Source organism: Capricornis sumatraensis, chromosome 15 (assembly GCF_032405125.1).
Source record: "Capricornis sumatraensis isolate serow.1 chromosome 15, serow.2, whole genome shotgun sequence".
Taxonomy (NCBI): Eukaryota; Metazoa; Chordata; class Mammalia; order Artiodactyla; family Bovidae; genus Capricornis; species Capricornis sumatraensis.
In genome coordinates this window covers 73035815-73057547 of record NC_091083.1, presented here as the reverse complement: position 1 = coordinate 73057547, position 21733 = coordinate 73035815, and the positions used below count along the sequence as shown (strand labels likewise).

General features: G+C 42.3%; 1 protein-coding gene and 2 non-coding genes across 3 annotated transcripts in view; 1 reads left to right on the top strand and 2 right to left on the bottom strand.

Annotated features, from left to right (window-relative positions):
• Positions 1 to 1525: 1525 nt before the first annotated feature.
• Positions 1526 to 1629, top strand: LOC138091967 (U6 spliceosomal RNA). Its single transcript, XR_011145991.1, has one exon. It is a non-coding gene; the product is annotated as a U6 spliceosomal RNA (small nuclear RNA).
• A 3420-nt stretch (positions 1630 to 5049) lies between these two features.
• TOP1 (DNA topoisomerase I) overlaps positions 5050 to 21733 on the bottom strand; it is an 85319-nt gene continuing 68635 nt past the window's right edge. The window contains exons 14-21 of the mRNA XM_068987842.1: positions 14902 to 15045; positions 13644 to 13829; positions 12574 to 12642; positions 11942 to 12056; positions 10857 to 10984; positions 7636 to 7730; positions 7266 to 7415; positions 5050 to 6312 (exon numbers count right to left, since the gene is read on the bottom strand). Coding sequence (XP_068843943.1) covers positions 6210 to 6312; positions 7266 to 7415; positions 7636 to 7730; positions 10857 to 10984; positions 11942 to 12056; positions 12574 to 12642; positions 13644 to 13829; positions 14902 to 15045 — 990 coding nt within the window. The 3' untranslated portion in view covers positions 5050 to 6209. The remainder of the gene's footprint in view (positions 6313 to 7265; positions 7416 to 7635; positions 7731 to 10856; positions 10985 to 11941; positions 12057 to 12573; positions 12643 to 13643; positions 13830 to 14901; positions 15046 to 21733) is intronic.
• LOC138091955 (U6 spliceosomal RNA) lies at positions 14324 to 14430 on the bottom strand. Its single transcript, XR_011145980.1, has one exon. It is a non-coding gene; the product is annotated as a U6 spliceosomal RNA (small nuclear RNA).

Below are 21733 nucleotides of genomic sequence, written 5' to 3'. Positions count from 1 at the left end.
TTGGAGCGTCTAATTTAATCCACATATGAAACTTTATCCCTCTTCTTTAAACTTTTCTTTAATTTTTACTTAGTAGCATCTTAGGTTAGGTGGCTGACCAGCCCTTCTCATGGGTTTGAGTCAGTCAGCCTGCACCTAGGCCTGCACCTGGTGCTTAGTCACCTGGTGCTTAGTAAGTACTCACCTTGGTGCACCTTGAACTCCATCCCTCAACCTGTCATCTTGGCTGTAAAGCTTTGGTCCCCAGTATCCATCCATGGCTCCCCCTTGGTCACCAGGCCTCACACTTTTTAGGTCTCATCCTCCTGCACACCCGCGATATACTCTCAGCCCCTTGAGAGCCTCGTGTTTTCTGTTGCTTGAAAGGAAACCAGGCCAGGACTCTGTGCTCGCTGCAGACCCTGCTTCCCCTCTGCTGATGGCCCCTCTCGCGGGACCCAGATGTCGAGACAGGAGAGCTGGACTCCAGGGACACTGTAATTGCCTCTCTGCAGGCAGAGAAGGGGGCCCTGTGGCCCTGGCCAGGTCGGACCCGCTATTTTTCCACCTTTTCTGCCCTTCTTCCAGCACACATTCCCGATGCCACCCCTGTAGCAGTTAGACCGCAGAAGGAATCAGACCAAGTTCCCACTCCAGGAGGGGAGAGAGAAATGCCAACAGTCGTTTGTCAGCAGAAGACATTTCAGTGTGATAAGGGCCCCTGGAGCACTGGGGAGGGACAGCTGACCTTATTAGACCTGCCGGTGGCTGTGGGCACAGTCCAGTGAGAGGTATTCTGCTCCAGATACAAGACTGTCAATCACTTGTTTTCAAAATAAGGTCACCACTTGTGTTTTGTGGCCATTTTTGCAACTATAGCAGAAAACTTAAAATTATCTGTTTATTTATTGTTTTGAGTTGCACTGGGTCTTCTTTGCTGCATTAGGCTTTCTCTTGTTGAGGAGAGTGGGGGCTACTCTTTGTTGTGGTATGCGGGCCTCTCATGACAGCATAAATATTTTAAGGGATACATGATTCAGATGTCCACGGATAGCAGTTCATTTAGTTACATATTTTACACATTTAAAGTCACACATTATTTAAAGTGATATATTAATTTATGAGTATTTATTTTTTTCCCACACTGGCCTTTTCAATAATGATGTTCAAACTTTTTTAAAGTTAGTTAATTAATTACGGCTACACCGGCTCTTCACTTCTGCCTGCGGGCTTTCTCTGCTTGGCGGTGAACAGGAGCTACACTCTGGTTGCAGTATGAGAGCTTCTCATTTCAGTGGCTTCTCTTGTTGCGGAGCACAGACTCCAGGGCACGTGGGCTCAAGTAGTTGTGGCCCACTGGATCACCAGGGAATTCGCCGTCACAAATCAACTTTATTGAGGAATACCCTACAGAAAATGCATCCATTTTAAGTGTAAAGTGTGGAAAGCTTTGGCAAATGTATACCCCCCTGTAACCCCCACCCAGTTAAGACACAGGACATTTCCATCACCCCAGTGTTCTGGGTGCCCTTTAAGAGTCCATTTCCTGCTCAACTCAGCAACACATACAGTACAATTGGAGCAATACAAAGATTAGCATGACCCCCGCACAAGGATGACACGCAAACTCATGAAGCGTTCCACATTAAAAAAGAAAAAAGTTGATCTCCCCTGCCCCCAGTGGGCAACCACGAAGTCTACTTTCTGTCACTAAAGGTTAGTTTTACCTGGTCTAAAATTTCATGTAAGTAGAATCACAGAGTGTGTACCCTGGGATCTGTTCAGTATAATGTTTTTGAGATTCATCCCTGTTGCTGCAGAGAAAATACTTTTTGAATCAGTATGTGATGCTGTCAACTGGAAATTTTAACCTAAGCATAATGACTTTTCTGTATAACATTAAATAGCTTTCATTTCTTCTGTAGACACGTATCAATGATTGACATAATCCCCACATAGACTGTATTGCTTTAAAGATATTACAGAAATTTTAAATATATATAAATGGAGACAGGATAGCATGGTGAAATGGACTCATCAGCCAGTTTAATTATGAACTCTTGGCCACTTGTTTCGTGTCAAACTCGACCCACTAACCCATTCCGTATAATTTTGACACTAATCTTAGCTCTATAATGTTATCTATAAATATTTCAGTGTTTTTCTAAAAGACGCTTTAAAAACATATATACATAACCGCAGTGCATTGCTATTTAAAGTGACCTTGAAGAAACCTGTTCAAATGCAGTGCTTGGGATTGTGAGAAATAATTGCCCAGTCTGTGGTAAATTTCTTTGCTTCCTTGTTTACTGGTTTTGTCAAGGGACTACTTACAATCATCCAAAACTAGTTTGACTGGGGTCATTTCAGGATAATGTGTTTTCTCCAAAAAGTGCTTTTTGGTTCAAAACAAGTTGAGAGAATGACCCATTATATGAGGGATTTTGTAAAGACTGAAATGTAAGTAAAACTCCTTTTCTCAGAAAAGGAAAAAAATTTTTTTTAAGTTTTCTAAGGAGGAAATACCTGTATTCAATGTATGTGGTATTTAGAAGGTGATACCAGAATTGGTGATTTACCGGATACGAGAGAGAAAGGTGTGAAGGATGACGGCTGCCCTCGGTTCCAGTTGGGAGACAGAGTGGATGGTGGTGCCTTTCCCTGAGATGCTAAACCAAGCCCAGTGGACTGGTCGTGGTAGGTCCCGAACACAGTTCTAGAGTCCATGGACATCCCTGCCAAGGTGTAGTTGGCAGTGTGTGTCTAGATCTCAGGAGAGGGGTCTAGGCTGGAGGCAGAGATGTGGGGCTCATCACATTCAAGCGTGAATGAAATCAGCTAGGCTGAGGAGAGAACCGCAGCAGCTAAGGACCTGATAGAGGAGGTAACAGAAGCCACAGCCTGAGACGAAGGGATGAAATCAGGAGAGGGTGGCACCATGGAAGCCAGAGTAAGGGAATGATGCTGTTATGTGAGATGTCCAGGACAGACAGACCTATATAGAGAGGGTAGATTCGTGGAGGCTGGAGGTAGGAATGGGGATGAACTGTCCCTGGCATGAGGGATCTTACTGAGGGGACGAAGTTCTAAAACTGATGTACGCTGATGGCTGTACTACTCAGTAGCTACTAGAAGTCACTGTACACTGGAAATGGGTGAACTTTATGACACGTGAAGTATCACTAGCGATGTTTGCAAAGTGTCTGGTGCCACAGCGAGTTTGAGATGCAGAAGCAGCAGAGCCTGGTTGGTGGTTTGGTCGCTCATTCCTGGGTGACTGGTCAGAGTGGAAGGGGGCACTGGAAGATGGGGCAGGAGCTAGATGCAGGGGGTGGGAGAGTGACTGCGTGGTAGAGGTGACTCATTCCAGGTGCTTGTTTGTGAAAGAGAGAGAGGGAGGTGGTGGTGGCTGAAAAGGGTTGGGAGCTGTGGTTTCTTTAAGAAAAAAAAACAACTGGCAGAGCCCTGAGGTAGACTTGACAGGGAGAACAGACAGGACCTGCTGACAGGATGTGGGGGGTGGCGGTGAGAGAGGAAGGGGCCAAGCCAGCACCAGCTTTCTGGCTGGGGTGGCATATGGAAGCGGTCTCCCTCTGCCCACAGCTGGACCCCAGCATCAGAGAAGGGCCGGACAGGAGAGGGTGGGGCAGACCCTGCACTCAGACCTAAGGGCTGAAGTGGGAGGAGGGAACCTACCTGCCAGATGCCTAGGAAGCAGGGGGTGGTCCTCCTGACTTCATGCTCAAGCGTCCTTTGAGGCCCTGCATGCCTGGCCCTCACCTGTCTAGCCTCTTCCCTTGTCGCAGTGGTTGTCGGGTCAGCTTCTCCCAAACTCTGGCTTGCTCTCCCAGGCCTGCTGCAACCACCCAGGACGTCCTTTACAGCCGTTCCTGACCAGCATCTAGTTGCTTTGCACCTGCCCTCAGAAGAATGGTCCTTGCCAGGAAAGGTAGGCACAGGTTTCTCTCACCAGTAAAATGTGCCTGCAAGGGCCTCCTGTCCTGTTACCAGTGGTGACCCAAGGTTGTCCCCTGGTTGTGACAGGTCCTGCTCAAGGGCATCGATAGGGCTCATGGACAAGTCTCTCTATTGCTGTTCCTTACGTTCTGTGGCGTTCTGTGGTGTAGCTTCCTCAGAACCACTGAACTCAAAATACTTGGCTTTGGTCTCTTGCTCCAAAGGAATAGTGGCTCCAAACCCTCCTTTATTCCCTGGGGTGAATGCTGCCTCCCTCACTGGGTGATGAAATAAAGGCTGCCAAGGACCCTTCAGGATTCTCTGCAGTTGGCCCAGCCCTAGGCCAGAGGTTCAGAGACCAGCAGGGAGATGGCTGTCCTCCCAGAATACACCCCTAGCTGGCAGGCTAGAGGACTTAGGGCTAGCTAAATGACCGGTTCTGACCACTCTGGCCTTCCTGTCGCCTGCTCCTTTTGACCAGGAGACTTAAATCTTTCAACATCATCGGAGACTTAGCTATAACCTAGGATGAAAGGAGGAACAATTTTTGTAGGGATCCTGACTGACTCGGGTACTAGAGCACTGAGAAGTGGTTCCAGACTGCTCCCTCTCTCAGTCAGCAGGATCTCTGTCTGTCTGGAGAGAGCTTCTGGGATTCAGTGTTTTAACTGGCTTAGTATCTGTAATTCCTGCCATCCTGACGGTAACTTAGCCACGTAAGTAGGCCCAAAGAAGCTGCTTACTGCTTCTCACCAGCACACATAGAAATGTTCTAAAATCTGCTTCCCAAATACACTTGTTCCACTTTGCTCAATAAACCTACCCTAGGCTCCAAATATAGTTCTTGCACCGCACCTGTTCTAGCTTTTCTGTACCCGCCCTCACTTCCTGGCCCTGCCTCCTTCTAAGGATGTGGACTTTGGCTCCCTCCCCTTCAGCCCACACCCACGGTGGCAAGACAGATGCAGCCCCAGCTCCCAGGGAGGGAGGCACCCTTGCAGCCGGGAGCAGGCAGACCACATCCCACACCAAGGCCCAGCCCTGGAGCCCTACTCTGGCCCGGGGCCCTGGGCTAACACAGAGGCAGACACCAAGTTTCCGTTAAGTTGTAGGAATTTATTTTAAATAACCTACAGTTGATTAAAAGGGAATTCATGATAAAAATAGAAGATACTTGAGGAAAGATGTGGGAAATGGACTCTGCACACACGCTAAACTAACAATGCCTCTAAAACTAATGATTATAGCAAAAAATGTCTTCACATTAAAATTCTGCTTTTTATGTGTTTTTTTTTTCCATTTTTTACACAATTACAAAAGAAAAAATAAAAGCCCTAAAATCTTGATTATTTTTCCTTTTTTTTTTTTGACCAAATACTCATTTTCCTCTAAATTTTTTACCTGTGGAACTTTTATACAATAATATCTTTCAAGTGAAAGATTGGGGTTTTAAATGAAAAAGATGGGTATCTGAAAGGGCATAGAGAATGCTCAGAACAAAGGATGATGGGAAAATGGTTTCAGTCACTGATTATTTATTATCCTTAGACTCGCTCGCCCCTCATCCCTCCCCAGCCCCAATCTACACGATCTTTAAGATCAAGAAAAAGGTTTAAATATTTTAAAATAATTAAAAAGAAATAAAAATTCACATTTAAAAAGGAACACTCAAGTCAGGAAATATTTTCCCATCATGCTTTTCTGTGAACAGGTGTCTGAACCAAAACACTGCCGATGTCACGACTGCTTCAAGTTTAATGAAAATTGATTCCCATGACAATAGATAGTGACAACTCTAACAGGTGCGTTGGGTTTTTGTTCTACTTAATTTTAAATTCCTGAAATGGGGGAGAGGGGAGTTTAGGAATTCATTTCTATTAAAATATAGAAGTTATTGCAAAACCCTAACTGTAAAAACGCACCAATATAATCGGACTTCGTATACAGTAGCTAAGAGAATCCAAATGTTTCAGTGAAACAGTGAATTTGCCTGGCAGAACTCTGACAAATTCCCATCCACTTGACCCCTTGAAAATAAAAACAAAATTCAAAACAAATCATACAGCTAGAATTTTGATATCTGAAATATTTTTAAATAAGTTGTCCATAGGACAACTGGCTCAGCTCTCCCTTATAATATCTTTTCTCAAAGATGTTAGTTAAGACTTGCTGCCTCTTTCCCTCAGGTGTGAGGGCAAGCAAGGCTCACAGTTTATCCATCTTTCCCAAACCACACTGTTCCTTTTCACAGAACTCTTGCTCCTCAAGACTGGCTAGAACTCGTAGTCCTCGTCAGCCATGTCGATGGCCCAGGCAAACTTCTCCCGCTGGGTTTTGTTGTAAATTTTCTCAATGGGGACCCCCCACTTCTTGCACCTGCAGATAAGGGAGAGAGAAGGGGGGTCAGTGTGTCTCAGGAGATGTGGGCCAGCCCCGGGCTGGGGCCTGGATGTGCTGCCTTCTCCTGTTCCATCTGGTGAGAAGGAGAATTAATAAGGTACCAGACATGTTCTTAGGGCTTCATGTGCTTGACTAAGTAGGTACGATTGCAGGTGTACAGATGAAAAACTAAGAGAAGTTAGGTGATTTGGTTTCATTCTCATGTAGCTAGTGAGCATGGAGCTGAAAAGTGAATCCAAGCACATTGGCTCCAGAGTCCACACTCTTCACCATTATATTCTATTGCCTCTCAAAGCCAACCAAACCTCCAGCACCAGACAGGACATAGAGAAAAGAAAGGGGACAAGAGCTGGCTGGAACCCTTGGCCCACAGGGAATGGTTGCTCCTCTTAAGCCCAGAAACTAATAATTCAAGTTAACTGATAAGCATCTTCCCCCAAAAGTCATTTATTTTGGATATTATTTTATTGGGGGGGGTAGTTTACAGGGAAACAAGCAAACAATGGTGCAAAGTCTGCATAGGTTGCTCAGATCTGTATTCTCATTTTTTGTTTTTCTTTTCTCCTTATTTGTACCTTCTTTCCTTCACTTAATTTTTTTTTATTGAGAAGTTAAAGTTTAGGTAGATGGGCTCATTTTTATTTTTCCTTCAATAAGGACTAAGAGTCTCCATTTTTGTCCTAAAGTTCCACTAGGGGTGGGGACCATACCTGCCTTAGCAGACATAATAACATTCCAAAGTGGTGTAACAGTATTGACCATTTCAGACCACCCAGGATGTCCTAATGCATTTGCAGTGTGCACAGCAGAAGACAGAGGACACTCAAGTGTGCAGTGTAGGAACTGTGTGTGAGAGCTGACAATGCTCTTGGAACCCTATCACCCTTCCCAAGCCAGTAGGTGGCCTTCAAGAAGGGCGTGGTGCTTACCAAGCCACGGTGATCCTTGGGTCCAAATAATTGAGTTTAGAAGTTCCCAAAGCAATCTGTTTATTCTCTTCTCGGTCTGTGGCCTGAACTTCAAGCTTCATCAGCTGTTCCTCCAGCCTCTGAACAGCCTTCTTCTTTGACTCTACAACCCTGGAAGAGAGGAAGTCATCAGGAACTGGGCCTGGCCTCTGGACAGGAGCACCGTATCCCCACATTGCCACCCAGGGGCGGTAAAAGCAGAAAAGCCACAGGCCCAGACATTTCTAGAATGTCACTCAGAAACCCTAGGAAAGCTAGGACTTCTGGTTGATGCTGGGACCCTTTTCCTCTCTCACCCAACCCCCAGCTTTGCATCACATCAGGCACGTACTTCTTGGTCTTTGCATCCTTCAGGACTTTAGCATCAGCCTTAGCACTTTTCAGGTCTCTCCGGGCATCTGCTAGCTGTTCCTTCTTCGCATCAATCTGTGTAGAGAAGAACAACAGTAAGATTCAGGAATAAAATAAGTTGAGAGAGAAAATAGGATTCCTTAAGAGAAGATGTCTTCACCAAGTAGGCTGTTCTTGTTAAAACGCCCAGGGGTGGCTTTATGACGGCACAGAGTGGATATGCAGCGGGTGCTGAATTCCAGTGCTACTTGACCGTTTATATTCTTCAGTCACCCTTGAAGAAATGAAGGTTTTATGGCAATGACTCTGGGACCCATTAATCCAGAAACTCAGGGAAAGAACCCATTGGGACTCTGAGTGTGGGTGCTAATCAGAGAACACTTTGGTTTTAGATACTGGGAAGAGGATGACATGTGAAAGCTGTTTATCAAATGGATCCTGTGCCAGGTTGTCACCTCCATCCCAAGAATCCTGCAGGAGATACTGTTTATGAAGCTGAGACAAGAGTCCCTACATCTACTGACTTCAGATCATTCCTCAGATTCTACCAGCACTCTGAGAAGAGCTGCTAACTCCTCCAGAAAAAAAAAAAAAAGACACACTGAAGAGAATACCCAAGGGACTAGAAAATGGCAATTAAAAGGTACCCAGGAAGCCAAACCACTTAGCCTCATCTGTTCCAAGCCAATACGTGGCATGGCCTAGCTTTGGCATTCTGTTTTTAAAAGGTGAGAAAGCGGAGACAGGAAGGAAATTCAAATAGTTATCATTCAAAGCAGATATGAAAACTTTTTAGCTATGGAGCTCTTTCTCCAAATGAAATCTCCTGGGGCCCCAGTCGTTAAAGGAGGAGAAAAAGACAGTTGCAGCCTCTCTTGCTTGAGAGTACCGGTTCTGCATTCTCAGTTCCCACTTGAGGACAGCAGCAGGCAACACCGTGGGGCTGGGGCCCCAGAGTGGTGAGCTCACAGCTGGGGCAGGCGAACCCCGACCTGCTATCACCATGCTAACCCTAAGATCAAGGGAACTTCTGCAGAATAAATGCACGCCCGACTCACATACACTGGGCTGTTGCTCTCAGCCTGGCATTGTCTGTTAGATTTACACACACAGCCCAAGACTGGAAACAGAGGCCAGCATTGTGAGAGAATCATTAAATGCATTTTACTACGAATGGCTTACTTCCAACATCTATGTTGTCCAAAGTCAAAATGAAGGAACTGACTCTATACAAAAGCGTCACAGACACCACTAGCCAGATTCTTAGGCTAGAAATGCAACAAACCACGATCTTTTAACCATTTCTGTGAATACTAAATTGGCAGGCTACGTCAAATTCTCTCAAAGCATTAAAGACCCCATTGATTCACTTGGCAAACAGGGGTGTGTGTTTGCTTCTTGGGCACACAGGAGAGGGTTCCTGGGCTTAGAGGGCTCGTCTGGCAGGCAGCCTGGACTGCCCAAACAGTGGTTCCAGAGTGAGACCAACAAAAGGCCTCCTCATGCTCCAGGGATGGGTCTCCTGAATTAGGTAAACACCACCTGAATATTCATGCTTTTATTTCTGGCTTGAAATGATAGCATGAGGAGAGTAAATGGCACCACATGACCACTGTTAACAGAGGTGCAAGGATGGGAGGTCTGGATGGGCTCCCTGCCTGCCAGTCACATGGTCCAAGGATCTGAGACATCTGTGGACACATTCTTACGTATTGTGGATGTGTGCACCCCTTCAGCAAAGCCAGGTGGCATATGAAGCATGAACTGCAGGTTGTATGTGTCTTTTGACCCACACCTGGGTACGTATCTGGAAGAAATTTCAACAGAAGGAAAACACCCTGGGCCTGGAAACATGTATGCAGCCTCATCACAGCAGTAGTTTTTGAACTCCAGCTGTCCAGGTATAGTATTCATGAACACAGACGGAAAAGAAGCAATCTGTAGTTTAATTAACCCCTAGCTGAAACTCGGAGAAGGCAATGGCAACCCACTCCAGTACTCTTGCCTGGAAAATCCCATGGATGGAGGAGCCTGGTGGCTGCAGTCCATGGGGTCACTAGGAGTCGGACACGACTGAGCGACTTCACTTTCACTTTCCACTTTCATGCATTGCAGAAAGAAATGGTAACCCACTCCAGTGTTCTTAGCCTGGAGAATCCCAGGGATGGGGGGGCCTGGTGGGCTGCCGTCTATGGGGTTGCAGAGAGTCAGACATGACTGAAGTGACTTAGCAGCAGCAGCTAAAACTCATCATTTCTTCTTCAGTTATGGATGTGGGCAACTAAACATAGTATTATCAGTAATACTTATGACTTTATCACCGAGACAGTATGTACATTTTCATATTTTAATTGTTGCAGAAATCAAAGTATTTATATTCATTACTACCTTGACATTTACAATTATTAGACCCACCTATTAGTAAAACTATTACTATATCAGACTTTGGGGTAAATATATTTTAAGATGATTGGTTTACTTTGTAACCCACGTATCTACTTTGTAGTGAAATAGCTACAAATTCTCATGGTGGGTTAATACATTAGAATGGATTAGTTATGTGCCCACAGGTAACATAGAAATGATCATCATCAAATGCTGAGTGCCTTGCAGCTTAAAAGCTCAGTACCAGGCAGAGCTGGAGGAAGGAGAGAGGAACAGCATCTCGTTGTTTGCATGTCAGTCTATCCCTCTAGGGCAGCAGCTCTGGCACACGGCCAGTATTCAACAGATGTTTGACGATGAGCTATATAAAAATATGATTCATGTGGAATGTGTAAAAATAAAAATAGTTGTGCTAGGATTAGGGGAAATTAAATATCGTTTCATCATCCTTTCAATTTAAAACAATCTAATTTGGAAACAGTTGTATTTCTGGGCAGTGGAAAGGAATCGTGAAGACTATCTTTGTATCCATTTTCCTTATGTAGAAGGACAATAATTAGCAGTATTTCAAAGAGGCTACATTAAATTTAGCTTTTCAACTCAGAATACTCACTGGACAATGAATACCCGATATTCAGTATCTCGACCAGGACTAACTACAATCATATTTCCACATATCTTTAGTATGAAGCTTTCTTCCAGAACAGACCCAAGACTGTCCACCTGCCAGCCCAGCCCAGAGGGTGGAGTGTAAATCGTCATAGCAGACATGGTTCTTTCGATTTTGCTACCTCCCACCATCCAGATCCAAAATACCTTAGACTGCAAGTTCATCATGGACTTCTCAAAGGTTTTTGGTGGAGCCCTCTGATGGTTACAAAGAATTGCAACAGCTCGGTTGGCACGGTTATAAGACAGTATCTTTGCTGGGATATTCTCGTCAGCTGAAAAGAAAGAAAAATGGTGATGAAGAGTCAATTTGTGTAACAAGAGAGAACACACATGCGCTCCATCCTCAGGGTTTACTGGGCCTCATCTCATTCAGATGATTAGTTCAGGTTCCCCCAAGGCACAAGGTCAAAATCTGAGAGTCAACAGCATCACCTGCTTTCCCCAGTGCTCACCTCCCCCATTTAACCACCCAAAATAGCATGGAACTGGGACAAATAGCCTAGAGAGGTGGGTAAAATGAAGGGTCCATAAGTTTTACATTTTAAAACCACAAGGTACTGTATCTTCCAGAAAGGAAAATATAAAGTGTCACCTGAGAAATGTTTTCACTTGTGTCATGTAGCCTTCTTCACCACACCCTAAACTACTGACCCTCAACACACCCACCTCTGACTTTTTGCACACCGTTTTCTAATACCATTTGACATGTTTCTAGAGGACAATGGAAATTCATCAGAATTAGACTCCAGAGAAAAAAAGCTTGTGGATCTTGGTGATGCTTTCAGCAGCCAGTTTTTAGGAGAATACTATCTACTCTTAAAGGGGGACAAAAAGAAACCTCAGGGAAAGGATCTGCTCCTATGCTGTTTTAGTAACCATGACAACCTTACTCTCTCCAATTTAATAGAACATCACAACACTTTATCTTCATTTGGTGAGCTCTTATATAACATAGATACAATAAACAAAATACAGGCACTTTCAGAGCAGAGAGAAAGCCCCTGTCAGCATTCCTTAAAGCTAATCTAGAAGAACAGGAATGAGGGAGACAGAACTGATCTGTTAAGCCATCTAAATAAGCCTCAGCCCTCTATTCAAGGTGTGGAGGGGAAAAGTCTCCAGTCACAATGTTAAGAAGGAAAAGTGGAACAGATCTAGGACTCAGCCAACTAAGGATAGTGGACATCAGCAGTAAGGCTGTGGTCCCTGTCTGGCCAGGCAGTACTTACGAGCTGTGAGTTCCTTTAACTGCTGCTGTAGCGTGATGGAGGCATTATATGTACGGAACACCTTGGCTGTCAAGCCTTCCATGAGATCCTGGAGATGTTTATTTAGGATACCAGTCTGGAAGAGACAAAGCAACAAAAAGGATGGGATTTAGGTAAAAGCCATACCATCCAGGCCTTCCTGGCAAGCTCTAGGACATTTATACAATTACAAGTTAACTGTCCTGCCAGTGGGATAGGAAAAGGGAGAAGAATTCCAGAATACAGAGTTGCATGTACCTACCTCCCTAAGAAACACTTTGATCTTAAGCAGACCAATAAAGCATATGTATCCTTCCCTATTAAGATCTTCCCCAGTAAGATTTCAGGGACAGGTGTTGGGTCTCTAGCAATGGTGACTGAGCTTCCAGCCAAGGCTATGCAGAAGCCAGAGGAGGACAGAAGGCAGGGTTCATCCACCCCATCCCAGGGCTTTGGCCATGGATCTGTGTGTGCCTGAGGAAGGGAGGGCATGCAGGGTGCCCTGGGACAGGCTAAGGGCAAAGCCCCAGTCACTCCCAGGTAACTCTCTCCTTCAGGAGCTTGGGAGCTTCTGGCTGGGCCCCTCTTCAACCCAGTGGGCTCTGTCCACTTACATTGAGTCTATCAAAAAGATCATCCTCAGGCTGTTTGTTTTCCATAAATAGTTGTAAGTTCTTAAAAACCTAAAAGAAATAACCAGAGCCTAATTATTATCTTTACTTTGAAAATAATTACAACAAAGCTTGCAAAAAAAGAAAAACCCCACAAAGCAAAAAACAAAACCAAATCCATATCCTTTACCGAAATTCACCTACCATTAGTATTTCACCTCATTTCGTATTTGTGCAGTGTACATGTACACTCATTTCCTTTCTACATCTATATGTGTATATGTACAATTATTTGTTCAGAGCTATTTCCGGGTACTTACATAATTATGCCCTTTACCCTTGAGTATTTCAGTGTACTTCCTAAGAACAGAGATATTTTCTTATATACACACACAACTTCTCAGCTTTGTCAATTAGAAGGACACATTTTAATCCAATCTTGTTCATATTCCTATTTTTTCAGTTGACCCATTGATGTTCCTCACCTCCCCAGTATAGAATCCAACCTAAACTCAGGTATTACATTAATTGTCAGATCTCTTCAGCTTCATTTAATCTGGAACATTTCTGCAGCCAGCAAAACCCAGTTACTGATGAAATATCAGACTGCTGAAGGGCTGGACTGCAGGGGTACTGCACTCTGTGGGTCAGGCACAACCCATCGGGGGGCCATGGCACTGCAGCACCCGCTTCAGCTCTGGGCTGAGGGATCCAGAGACTCAAGGGCTACCTTTTTGCTGAATCAGGAGCTGGGGGAAAGTTGAGCAAAGCTACAAAAGTGACAAATTTGCAATACAACCAAGGGATACTAAAGAGTGGTTATATCATTAAAACAACACACTGGGATAAACATAATGTGCAAGCTGTGGTGAGGACCAACTCTTTTGCAGCATGCTCTGTAGCACAGGTGAGGGGTAAAGGGCTAAAAGGAGGTACACAGGACACCAAACAGTACCTCTTCACTCTTTCAAACCATCTTTTCTAGTATTCAGCAAAACACAGAGCACAGGAAAAGCACTAAACAAGGAATGAAAGCAAAAGCAGGCCAGGGAGCTCAGGCCACATGAACTTACTCGCTTCTCCACGGGGACTTTGTTATAGTATCTGATTGAGTCCTTTCCCAGGAAGTCAAACTCCACCACGTACTCCTGACCATCCAGCTCCGGATGCAGATTGATGTGCTCCACACGAAGCGAGCAGCAACCTACAGTGTCCGCTGTTTCTCCTTCCTCCTTCTCGTTGCCTGCTCGCAGAGCAAGCTGTCCCGGGAGGAGATTGCGGGGCAGGGTGGAGGGGGGGAGGGGGTGGGGTGGGGTGCGGAGAGAAGATAAGCACGAATGAAGAACTTCAGTATCATACACTGTCTAGGAAACCCAAATCAGAAGCATCCCGAGTCTCTCTGGGGCCAGGGCATCAGTCTGCAAGGCTCAGGAATTCTGAATCTGCACTGTTGCTTCTTCCCTGATCAAATACAGTGTGGAGAGAGAATCAAGGGCTATTAACCTTCCCCAAAAAACATCTCTCTACTCTGTCCTCTCAAATGGGAATGGAGGAAAGAAGATATTTAAAACTGTGGGCAATCAGACTCAAAAAGCTAGTCTCTGAATTTTTCTTAATGTTTAATTCAGAACTTGTGTTAAACATAAACCGTGCTAAAACCAAGGGAAAACATGAAACCTTATTTTCCTGAAACAGTGTGAGAAACTGATCTCGAAAGCACTGTCTTCCAAACTGTAGTTGTGATACATTGGCGATCATTTAACTAATTTTCATGAATTTGTGTGCCATCCTTACATAGGGGCCATGCTAATCTTCTCTGTATCATTCCAATTTTACTCTGTGTGCTGCCGAAGCAAGCACTATTTAACCAGTTTTAAGGATTATAACCATTCTTTTTAAAAATAAGGAACAGAGGAAAACCTGTAAGAATCTGCTGCTCATAGAAAGGCTGAGCACTGTTTTGTGTGACATATGTTTCACTTATACACAAACACAAATATACTTATATATTGGGTTGTGATATAAAATATTTTGGGGGGTGGCACATGGTCAAAGAGTTTGCAAATGTCAGTCTTTCTGGCACATTCAGACTCATGGAAGTCCTTCTATTAGACAGACTGGAGACAGCAGCAGTCAGTCTGACACTGAACACCTGTCTCGCCACTTCTACCTTCCTTACTAGGCTAGAGACTGGGTGAGCAGGATGACAGATTACTGGGCTGTCACTGCCTCTCCAGCAGTACTTAAAGCACAGGGCCTGGAGAAATACATGCCTCCTCCATCTTCATGAAGATGAACATGGTAGGCAGTGTGACAGGAAGATGCCCTCACCTTATCAATGAAGTACAGGGCTACAGCTCTCTGCCGGACTTTCATCTCTTTGGACTTCCAGTCTTCCCGATATTGGTTCCGGATCTTATCCACACACTTCTTCAGCCTCCGAGCAGTCTCATATTTCTGCCAGTCTTTCTCACCCTGCAAAGACCCAGACCCAAGGGCGGATTGCTTAGGGATAGTGGAATAAAGACAGACACTGAATATCCAACTTCAGAGCTCTGAACCAAAGAGAAGGAACTCGAGCTTCAGTGAAGCAAGGCATTTACTGGGTGACGATGTGCGCTGTCCCATTCCCTGACAGGCAGAACTGGTTCCTGTCTGATTGCTAAAAAAGCCTCTGGCTTTCATTTTGTGAAATGTTTTATGTTCTTAAGAAAGCCCACGATATGTCCCCCAAATTAACTTCTGTCAATACAAAGGGTATAAACATCCCTAATCCCACATCAGCATCACAGTCTTGTTGCTGAATCTGTGACCCAAGAGCAGTTTTTTGCTGGGACTGAACTTCATTAAATTCAAGATAATCCTTCACAGTTTGATGGAACTGTCAAGGAAGCAGAACCAAAGATTACAGCTTATAATTACTAAGGAACACAATGACTTCCAGGAACAGCTACAATTATTCACCATTTTCTAACTTCTGCATTTAAAAGTATTCTTGATGAGACTGAGGGAAACTGTTATTGTGAAGATGGGTTTTTTTTAACATTAGAGCTTTTGGTGGCAGGTTTAAAAATTGATTCTAAAGCCAATGTAAGGTTTTTAAAAGGGTGTGAAAAGACAGTCTAATCAACAACAAGGGAAGATTTCTGTGACCTTGTTAAATGGAAAAAGTCACAAGCAAGGACTGATGATGTCAAGTGAGAAAGGAAAGGGGAAAAAAAGAAAAGAAAATCGGAGAAATCCAAAATGGCCAGGGATTATTACAAGGCCAGAAACAGACTGTATGACATAGACACAGGGATAGAATTTAAGAACTCAAGAATCTCTGCTCTTAATTCCCCCAGCCCACAACCGAGAAGAGCCACAGTGATTTCTACCTATGACACAGACCTGTGGTCTCTGAGGCCTAAGACCTGTGGTCAAGGCCTCTGGCCTTCTGAGCATGCAGGAGTGTGGGACACACAAAGCAAGAAATGTCTGCTACTTCTAGTTCCAAACATTCACAAATGAAAGCTTACCCAGCTACTCTGATGAGTCATCAGCACTCTCCCCCCAACTGTGTGTGGTATAGTGCTGTGTGCTTGTTTGGCTACAAAACAAGCGATTCCTTAACTACCTGTTGTTGTGGGTGGGTGATTTAGTGGTTGAGTGATACAGGAGAAATATCCAAGTTCTATATGCTGACAATGGGAAGCTGAAAATTTCTCTCTGGTTCTTCTAAGTTTACTTTGACACTGAAGAGGGCAAATAAGAAAAAGGTGTGACAGAAGCTTTCCTCTTGTAAGTAATAAATCTCAAGACAGTAATGAATCTCCCTCACAACCCGTCTTACACACACGAAAGGCTCATCTGCAACAGCACAGTCGCCAGTTCAGAAGCAGGCTCTTTCCCATCATTCTGATGCACACAGGCCTACCAAAACCTGAGTCTGTGTCTTCATTTGCCCATTCCTTAGCCACACCACTGAAGCAAAGTTTACAAACCTAACAAGTCAGTCACAGGCCATAACCACCAGACCAACTTTTCTTCACAGGTTGGCTAGGCTCCTAGCACACGGATCCAGGATTCTCTCAAATAAGGACACAGAGAAGGGAGTGATGGGAGAAGCTACCCGACTGAGCTGAACTGAACTGAACTAGGTCTAACAGCAGAGGGCTGGCTTCTAGGAAGTATGCTTATCCCTGCAGTGTTCAGCTTCCCTGAATAGAATTCAGAGAGTGAATGGCAATCTGAACCCCAAACACAAGTAATTTAAACAAAAGACAATAAACTGGCCCTAGGTATTTATACCATGTTTAAAAATAAAATCTATCCAGCTTTCCATACATGTCCATTCTTAAATATCATGGTCTTATTGATTTACAGAGTTCTTTATAGATTCAAATCCTTTTGAGATATAAGTAGTATTTTTTCTTCTAATACTTCCTTTCAATCTTTCACTCTAAATCTTCTAAAAAGTTTATGTTACACATTTTTAAGTATACAGTTAGATCAGTTTTGACAATCCGTAATACATGTAACCCACACCCTATCAAGTTAAGAGAATATTTCTGTCAATCCAGAAAGTCCCCTCATATGTATATATATGGTATATTCCATGGTGACCCCTAATGTGTCTGACTACACTGTACTGTATTTATTCTGACAATGGACTCCTGGGATGTTTCCAGTTTTAGACTCACATTAATATAGCATTATGAACATTGCTGTGCAGTCTTTGCGGACATATGTTTTCATTTTATTTGCAGCAGAAATACCTGGAACTGGAAACAGTAGTTTACTGCGGCTTAAATTTGCATTCCACTGACAGATAGTGACGATGAGTAGCGCTCTTTCACGTGCTTTGTTATTGGCCGTTCCTCTGTCTTCTAAAGCATCCAACTTTTGCTCTTTTATTATGAGGATGTTTATCTTTTTTATTATTGAATGATACGAATTCTCTGTATATACAGGATACAAGCCTATGTCAGCTATACATGTTGCAAATGTTTTCTCCCTGTTACCTGTGTATTTGTTTTCTTAGTAGTGTCCTTTGTTGAACAAAAATTTTTAAATGAAGTTCACTGTTTCAACTGTTTATTGTTTACTCTGTGTCCAAGAAATCTACTCCAAGGTCATGAAGATGTTCTGCCATGACATCATCTAGAAGCTTTAATGGTCTAGCTTCTAGCTCTTTTATGCTTTAAAATTTAGAACTGTATACTAAAAAGTCAGGTTCAGAACATAATTTTTTAAAATAAGCATGTCTTATTTTCTCCTTCTAATAAAACACACCAAAATCAGAGCTTCCCAAGACTATAAAGTTTCATAAAGGCATTTTTCTTCCAGCCTGTAATCCCCAGATGGTTACATTTAAAAGATTGTAGATACATACATCTTTGAAAGCCCAGAATTATAGGTTCTAAAGAGAAAAAGCAGAGATGTGTATTTGGCACTGAGAATATTTTAGTATGACTGAATGCAGTGTGATAGCAACAGTGATCCTGAAGGTTGCTATACTTCATTTACAAGTAAAATTATGAATTTTATTTGTAAAGTTAAAACTGGTTTGAGGAGCCTTAATTTTACTAAGGCTGAACCTCAGGTTGTAAGACCAGATAATGCTTGGCAGAGGTTGGACTTAGTGGTTGAATACCTACTATAAGCAATCCTTTTGTAATCTCTATATCCATGGTTTATCTGGGATCATAGAGTTTTGTTGAAAACACAGGTTCCAGAGAGCTATCATTTCCCCTGCCATTTCAGATTCTACGGGTACCAAGTACAGAGTGGAAGAAGAAAGGAATGGAAACACTTGCAAGAAGATGTCTGTTTAATGGAAATCCTGGGAGAAAAAGCAGAACAAACCAAGATGAGCACACACAGATGTGAATGAGCTCAGGACAATCTTATCAGTAGCTGGACCATGTGTTACTGTGACTCTCAAAAGTCTTGATCCTTTCAATGACCTGTGAGACTGCAAGTACTGTAACCCTGGTTATGACTGCAAGTAGACCAATCCAAGTTTCTAAAAAGGGGCAAAGACAGGATACATCAGAAGGACACATTTCAGCTGTGCTTTTTACCTTTCACAAACCGAAAGTTTTCAACTATCAAAAATCCATAAGTCACATCATACTTGAGTTAAATTCCTTGATGGAGCAGAGATGGAGTAGAAAGGTCTAGCAATATTACATGGGAGAAATGAATGAACAAAATATAGATACAAAAACAAGCAAACAATCTTAGGAGAAATCTCAGGAGGCTCAGCAGAAAGGTGTGCCCCATGATGGTAGCCTCCTATAAAACTGGACCCAAAGTCTTCCATGAAGTAAAACTACCAATTACCACCCTTCACCCTCTTTGACAAAAATGTACTCTTTATAGACCTCTGGGTCAGATCAGGTCAGTGAATTCATGCTTTAATCATCACTTTCCTCCAAACACACAGCAATGGAAGTGCTTCATGCAAAAAGGGGCCTTATTGTTTTTTACGCAACCTGAAGCCAGGGGCTGTGTCAACTTGGGCTGAGCTGGGCTAGACTCCCTCTAAGACAAGAGGAGTGAGCAGAGAAGTACAGAGCGAAGAGAAAGAAAAGGGAGTGGTACAGAAACAAGAACTACTTCCCAGTCGACAGGGTTTACAAACTAACTCCAAAATATATGAGGAAATGGGTTAGAACTGTCAACAAAAGTAATTAGTACATGAATTCACTTCAGGTAACACTTAAAAAACAAAGATTTTCAGGAGAGAAAAAAAAAATCTACTAAAAAGGACTCCAAAAGTGATAAAATAAGCACATGCCTTAAATGAAATGAAATCAAGTAAATTTGAAATAAAAATAATTAGAAATCCTGAAAAAATATAATTGAAGCAAATTACAGGAGGGGTAAATTTTAGATTAGATATAATCAAATAGAGAATTAGTGAGTAGAAGTAAGTCCTTGGGAACTCTCCCCAAATGAAGATCAGACCTAAAAAGATAAAGAAATAAAATGCAAAGGAATGGTCTAGAAACCGTGGAAGAAATGATGGCTGAGAGTTTTCTAAAATAAATAAAGCCCTAGGATTGACAGTCTAGACTGAGTATATTTAAAACTATATCTGTACTTAAAAAAAAAATATATATATATATATATATATATATATATGAAATGAAGAGTAAAAATTTCTGTCTCTATTTGTAGGTCACTTAACTGTCTATATAGAAACTCCAAAAGACACAGACACTTTTAGAATAAGAGTTCAGCAAAGTTGCTAGATAGAAGATCAATATTAAAAAATCAACAGCATTACTACTCCAGTAATAACGAACAAAAATGTAGTAACAACAACAAATACTTGAAATTCAATAGCACAAGAAACTATAAGGCCTCTTAGAAAAGATTTTAAACGTGTAAAACCTCTATGGAAAAAATTAGGACATAATATTGAAGGATACATTCAAAGACATGAATTAATGGTGAGGCATGTAACAGGTTCATGGATGAGAAGATTCAATAAAATAATCTCAATATTTACCCCCTGTTAATCTATAATTTCAGGACTCCCCTGGTGGTCCACTGGCTAAGACTCTGTGCTCAGAATGTAGGGGGTCCTGGATTCAATCCTTGGTGAGGGAACTAGATCCCGCATGTTGCACCTAAGAGTTCACATGCCTCAACAAAAGATTCAGCATGCTGCAATTAAGATCCGGTGCAGCCAAATAAACAAAGTACATATTTTTTAAAAAATCTATAATTTCAATGCAATCCTATAAAAAAATCTCAATAGCCTTCATTAGAACTTGACAAACTTATCTCAAAATTAATGTGAAAAAGCAGAGAGCCAAGACAATTTTGAAGAATGAGACAAAGAAAACTTGTCCTACTCAATAGTAAGACTTCATAAAGCTACAGTAGGTCAGACAGTGTGCTACTGATGAAAAAACAGACAACAGGACAGAGAGCCCAGAAACAATATGACATACTTGTAGAAACGTGATGTATGAGAGAGGGGTAAACACAATTAACTTGTTCTGGGACAACTGGTTATGCATTTGGAAAAAATACAGTGTATCTCAACCTCAAACCATCTACAAAAATACATTCTAATGGATCATAGATCCAAACATCTTTTAAAGAGCAAAATTTCAGAAATGATGGCAGAGATATGGAAAAAAGAGAAACTTGAGCACAATGTTGGGAGGATGGTGGTAAGGTAAACTGGTTCCAGTACTTCAGACAACAATTTGGAAATATCTAATAAAGACTCTTTAAAGAAAATTTTCATCTATATACCTAAGGAAAATGTGTTTATTCCAGCACTATTTATATTAGGAAATGACTGTAAACTAATTAAATGTTTGTTGACAAGAGAACAGATGACTTTTTATATAATAGAATATTATGTAACAAATAAAAATGGGTAAATTAGAAATATGTATCAAGATAATAAACTCTCAAAACCAAAGGGTGGTGAAATAAGTTGCAAAATGATCTCAATAAATATCCAACTTTAAATCAAACCTTGTAAAACAATACTACATGGTGTTCATGGACACATAATGTACTAAAAATACACACAAGAATGAAAACATTAAATTCATTTTAGTATTCTCCAGGGAAAGAGTAAATGTTACCTAGTGAGCTTCAGCTATGTTTATCACAATACTTTTTATGAAATGAAGTAGTTGAAAAAATAGGACACAATGTTAAGGTTTGACACGGGCAGATGGAGGGTGCTATATAAATGATTGTTATATCTATTTTTGTATATTGGAAATATATCATTGAAAATAAAATCCTTATTGCTTGTATCTTTCTACTTTTATCTAAAAAGAGACTCTTATCTCCTGCTGGCAATGCACTTAAAAAAAAACTATTTAACACACTGTCAAAACCTCAACCTCTGAAGATCTATTCCGAGTTGGAGATAACTGAGGACAGGCAGAAAGCTTAAGAAATCACATTTATTTTCCCCTCAACAGTACCACTCTCCAAGCCTTTAACAATTTTTCATGACTCAGGTTCGCAACCCAGCTGCTGGAGTGAGCCACTCTGCACTGGGTATAAGGTTCTAGGCAGGGCCTACATCTATGTGACTTTCTAGGTTTACTACCATAACCATTACTCAGAAACCTGCTTAAGTCCTTACAGTGCATAAGAGGTGTCTGGATGTTGTCTGAATGAATTGGCTGGCTCT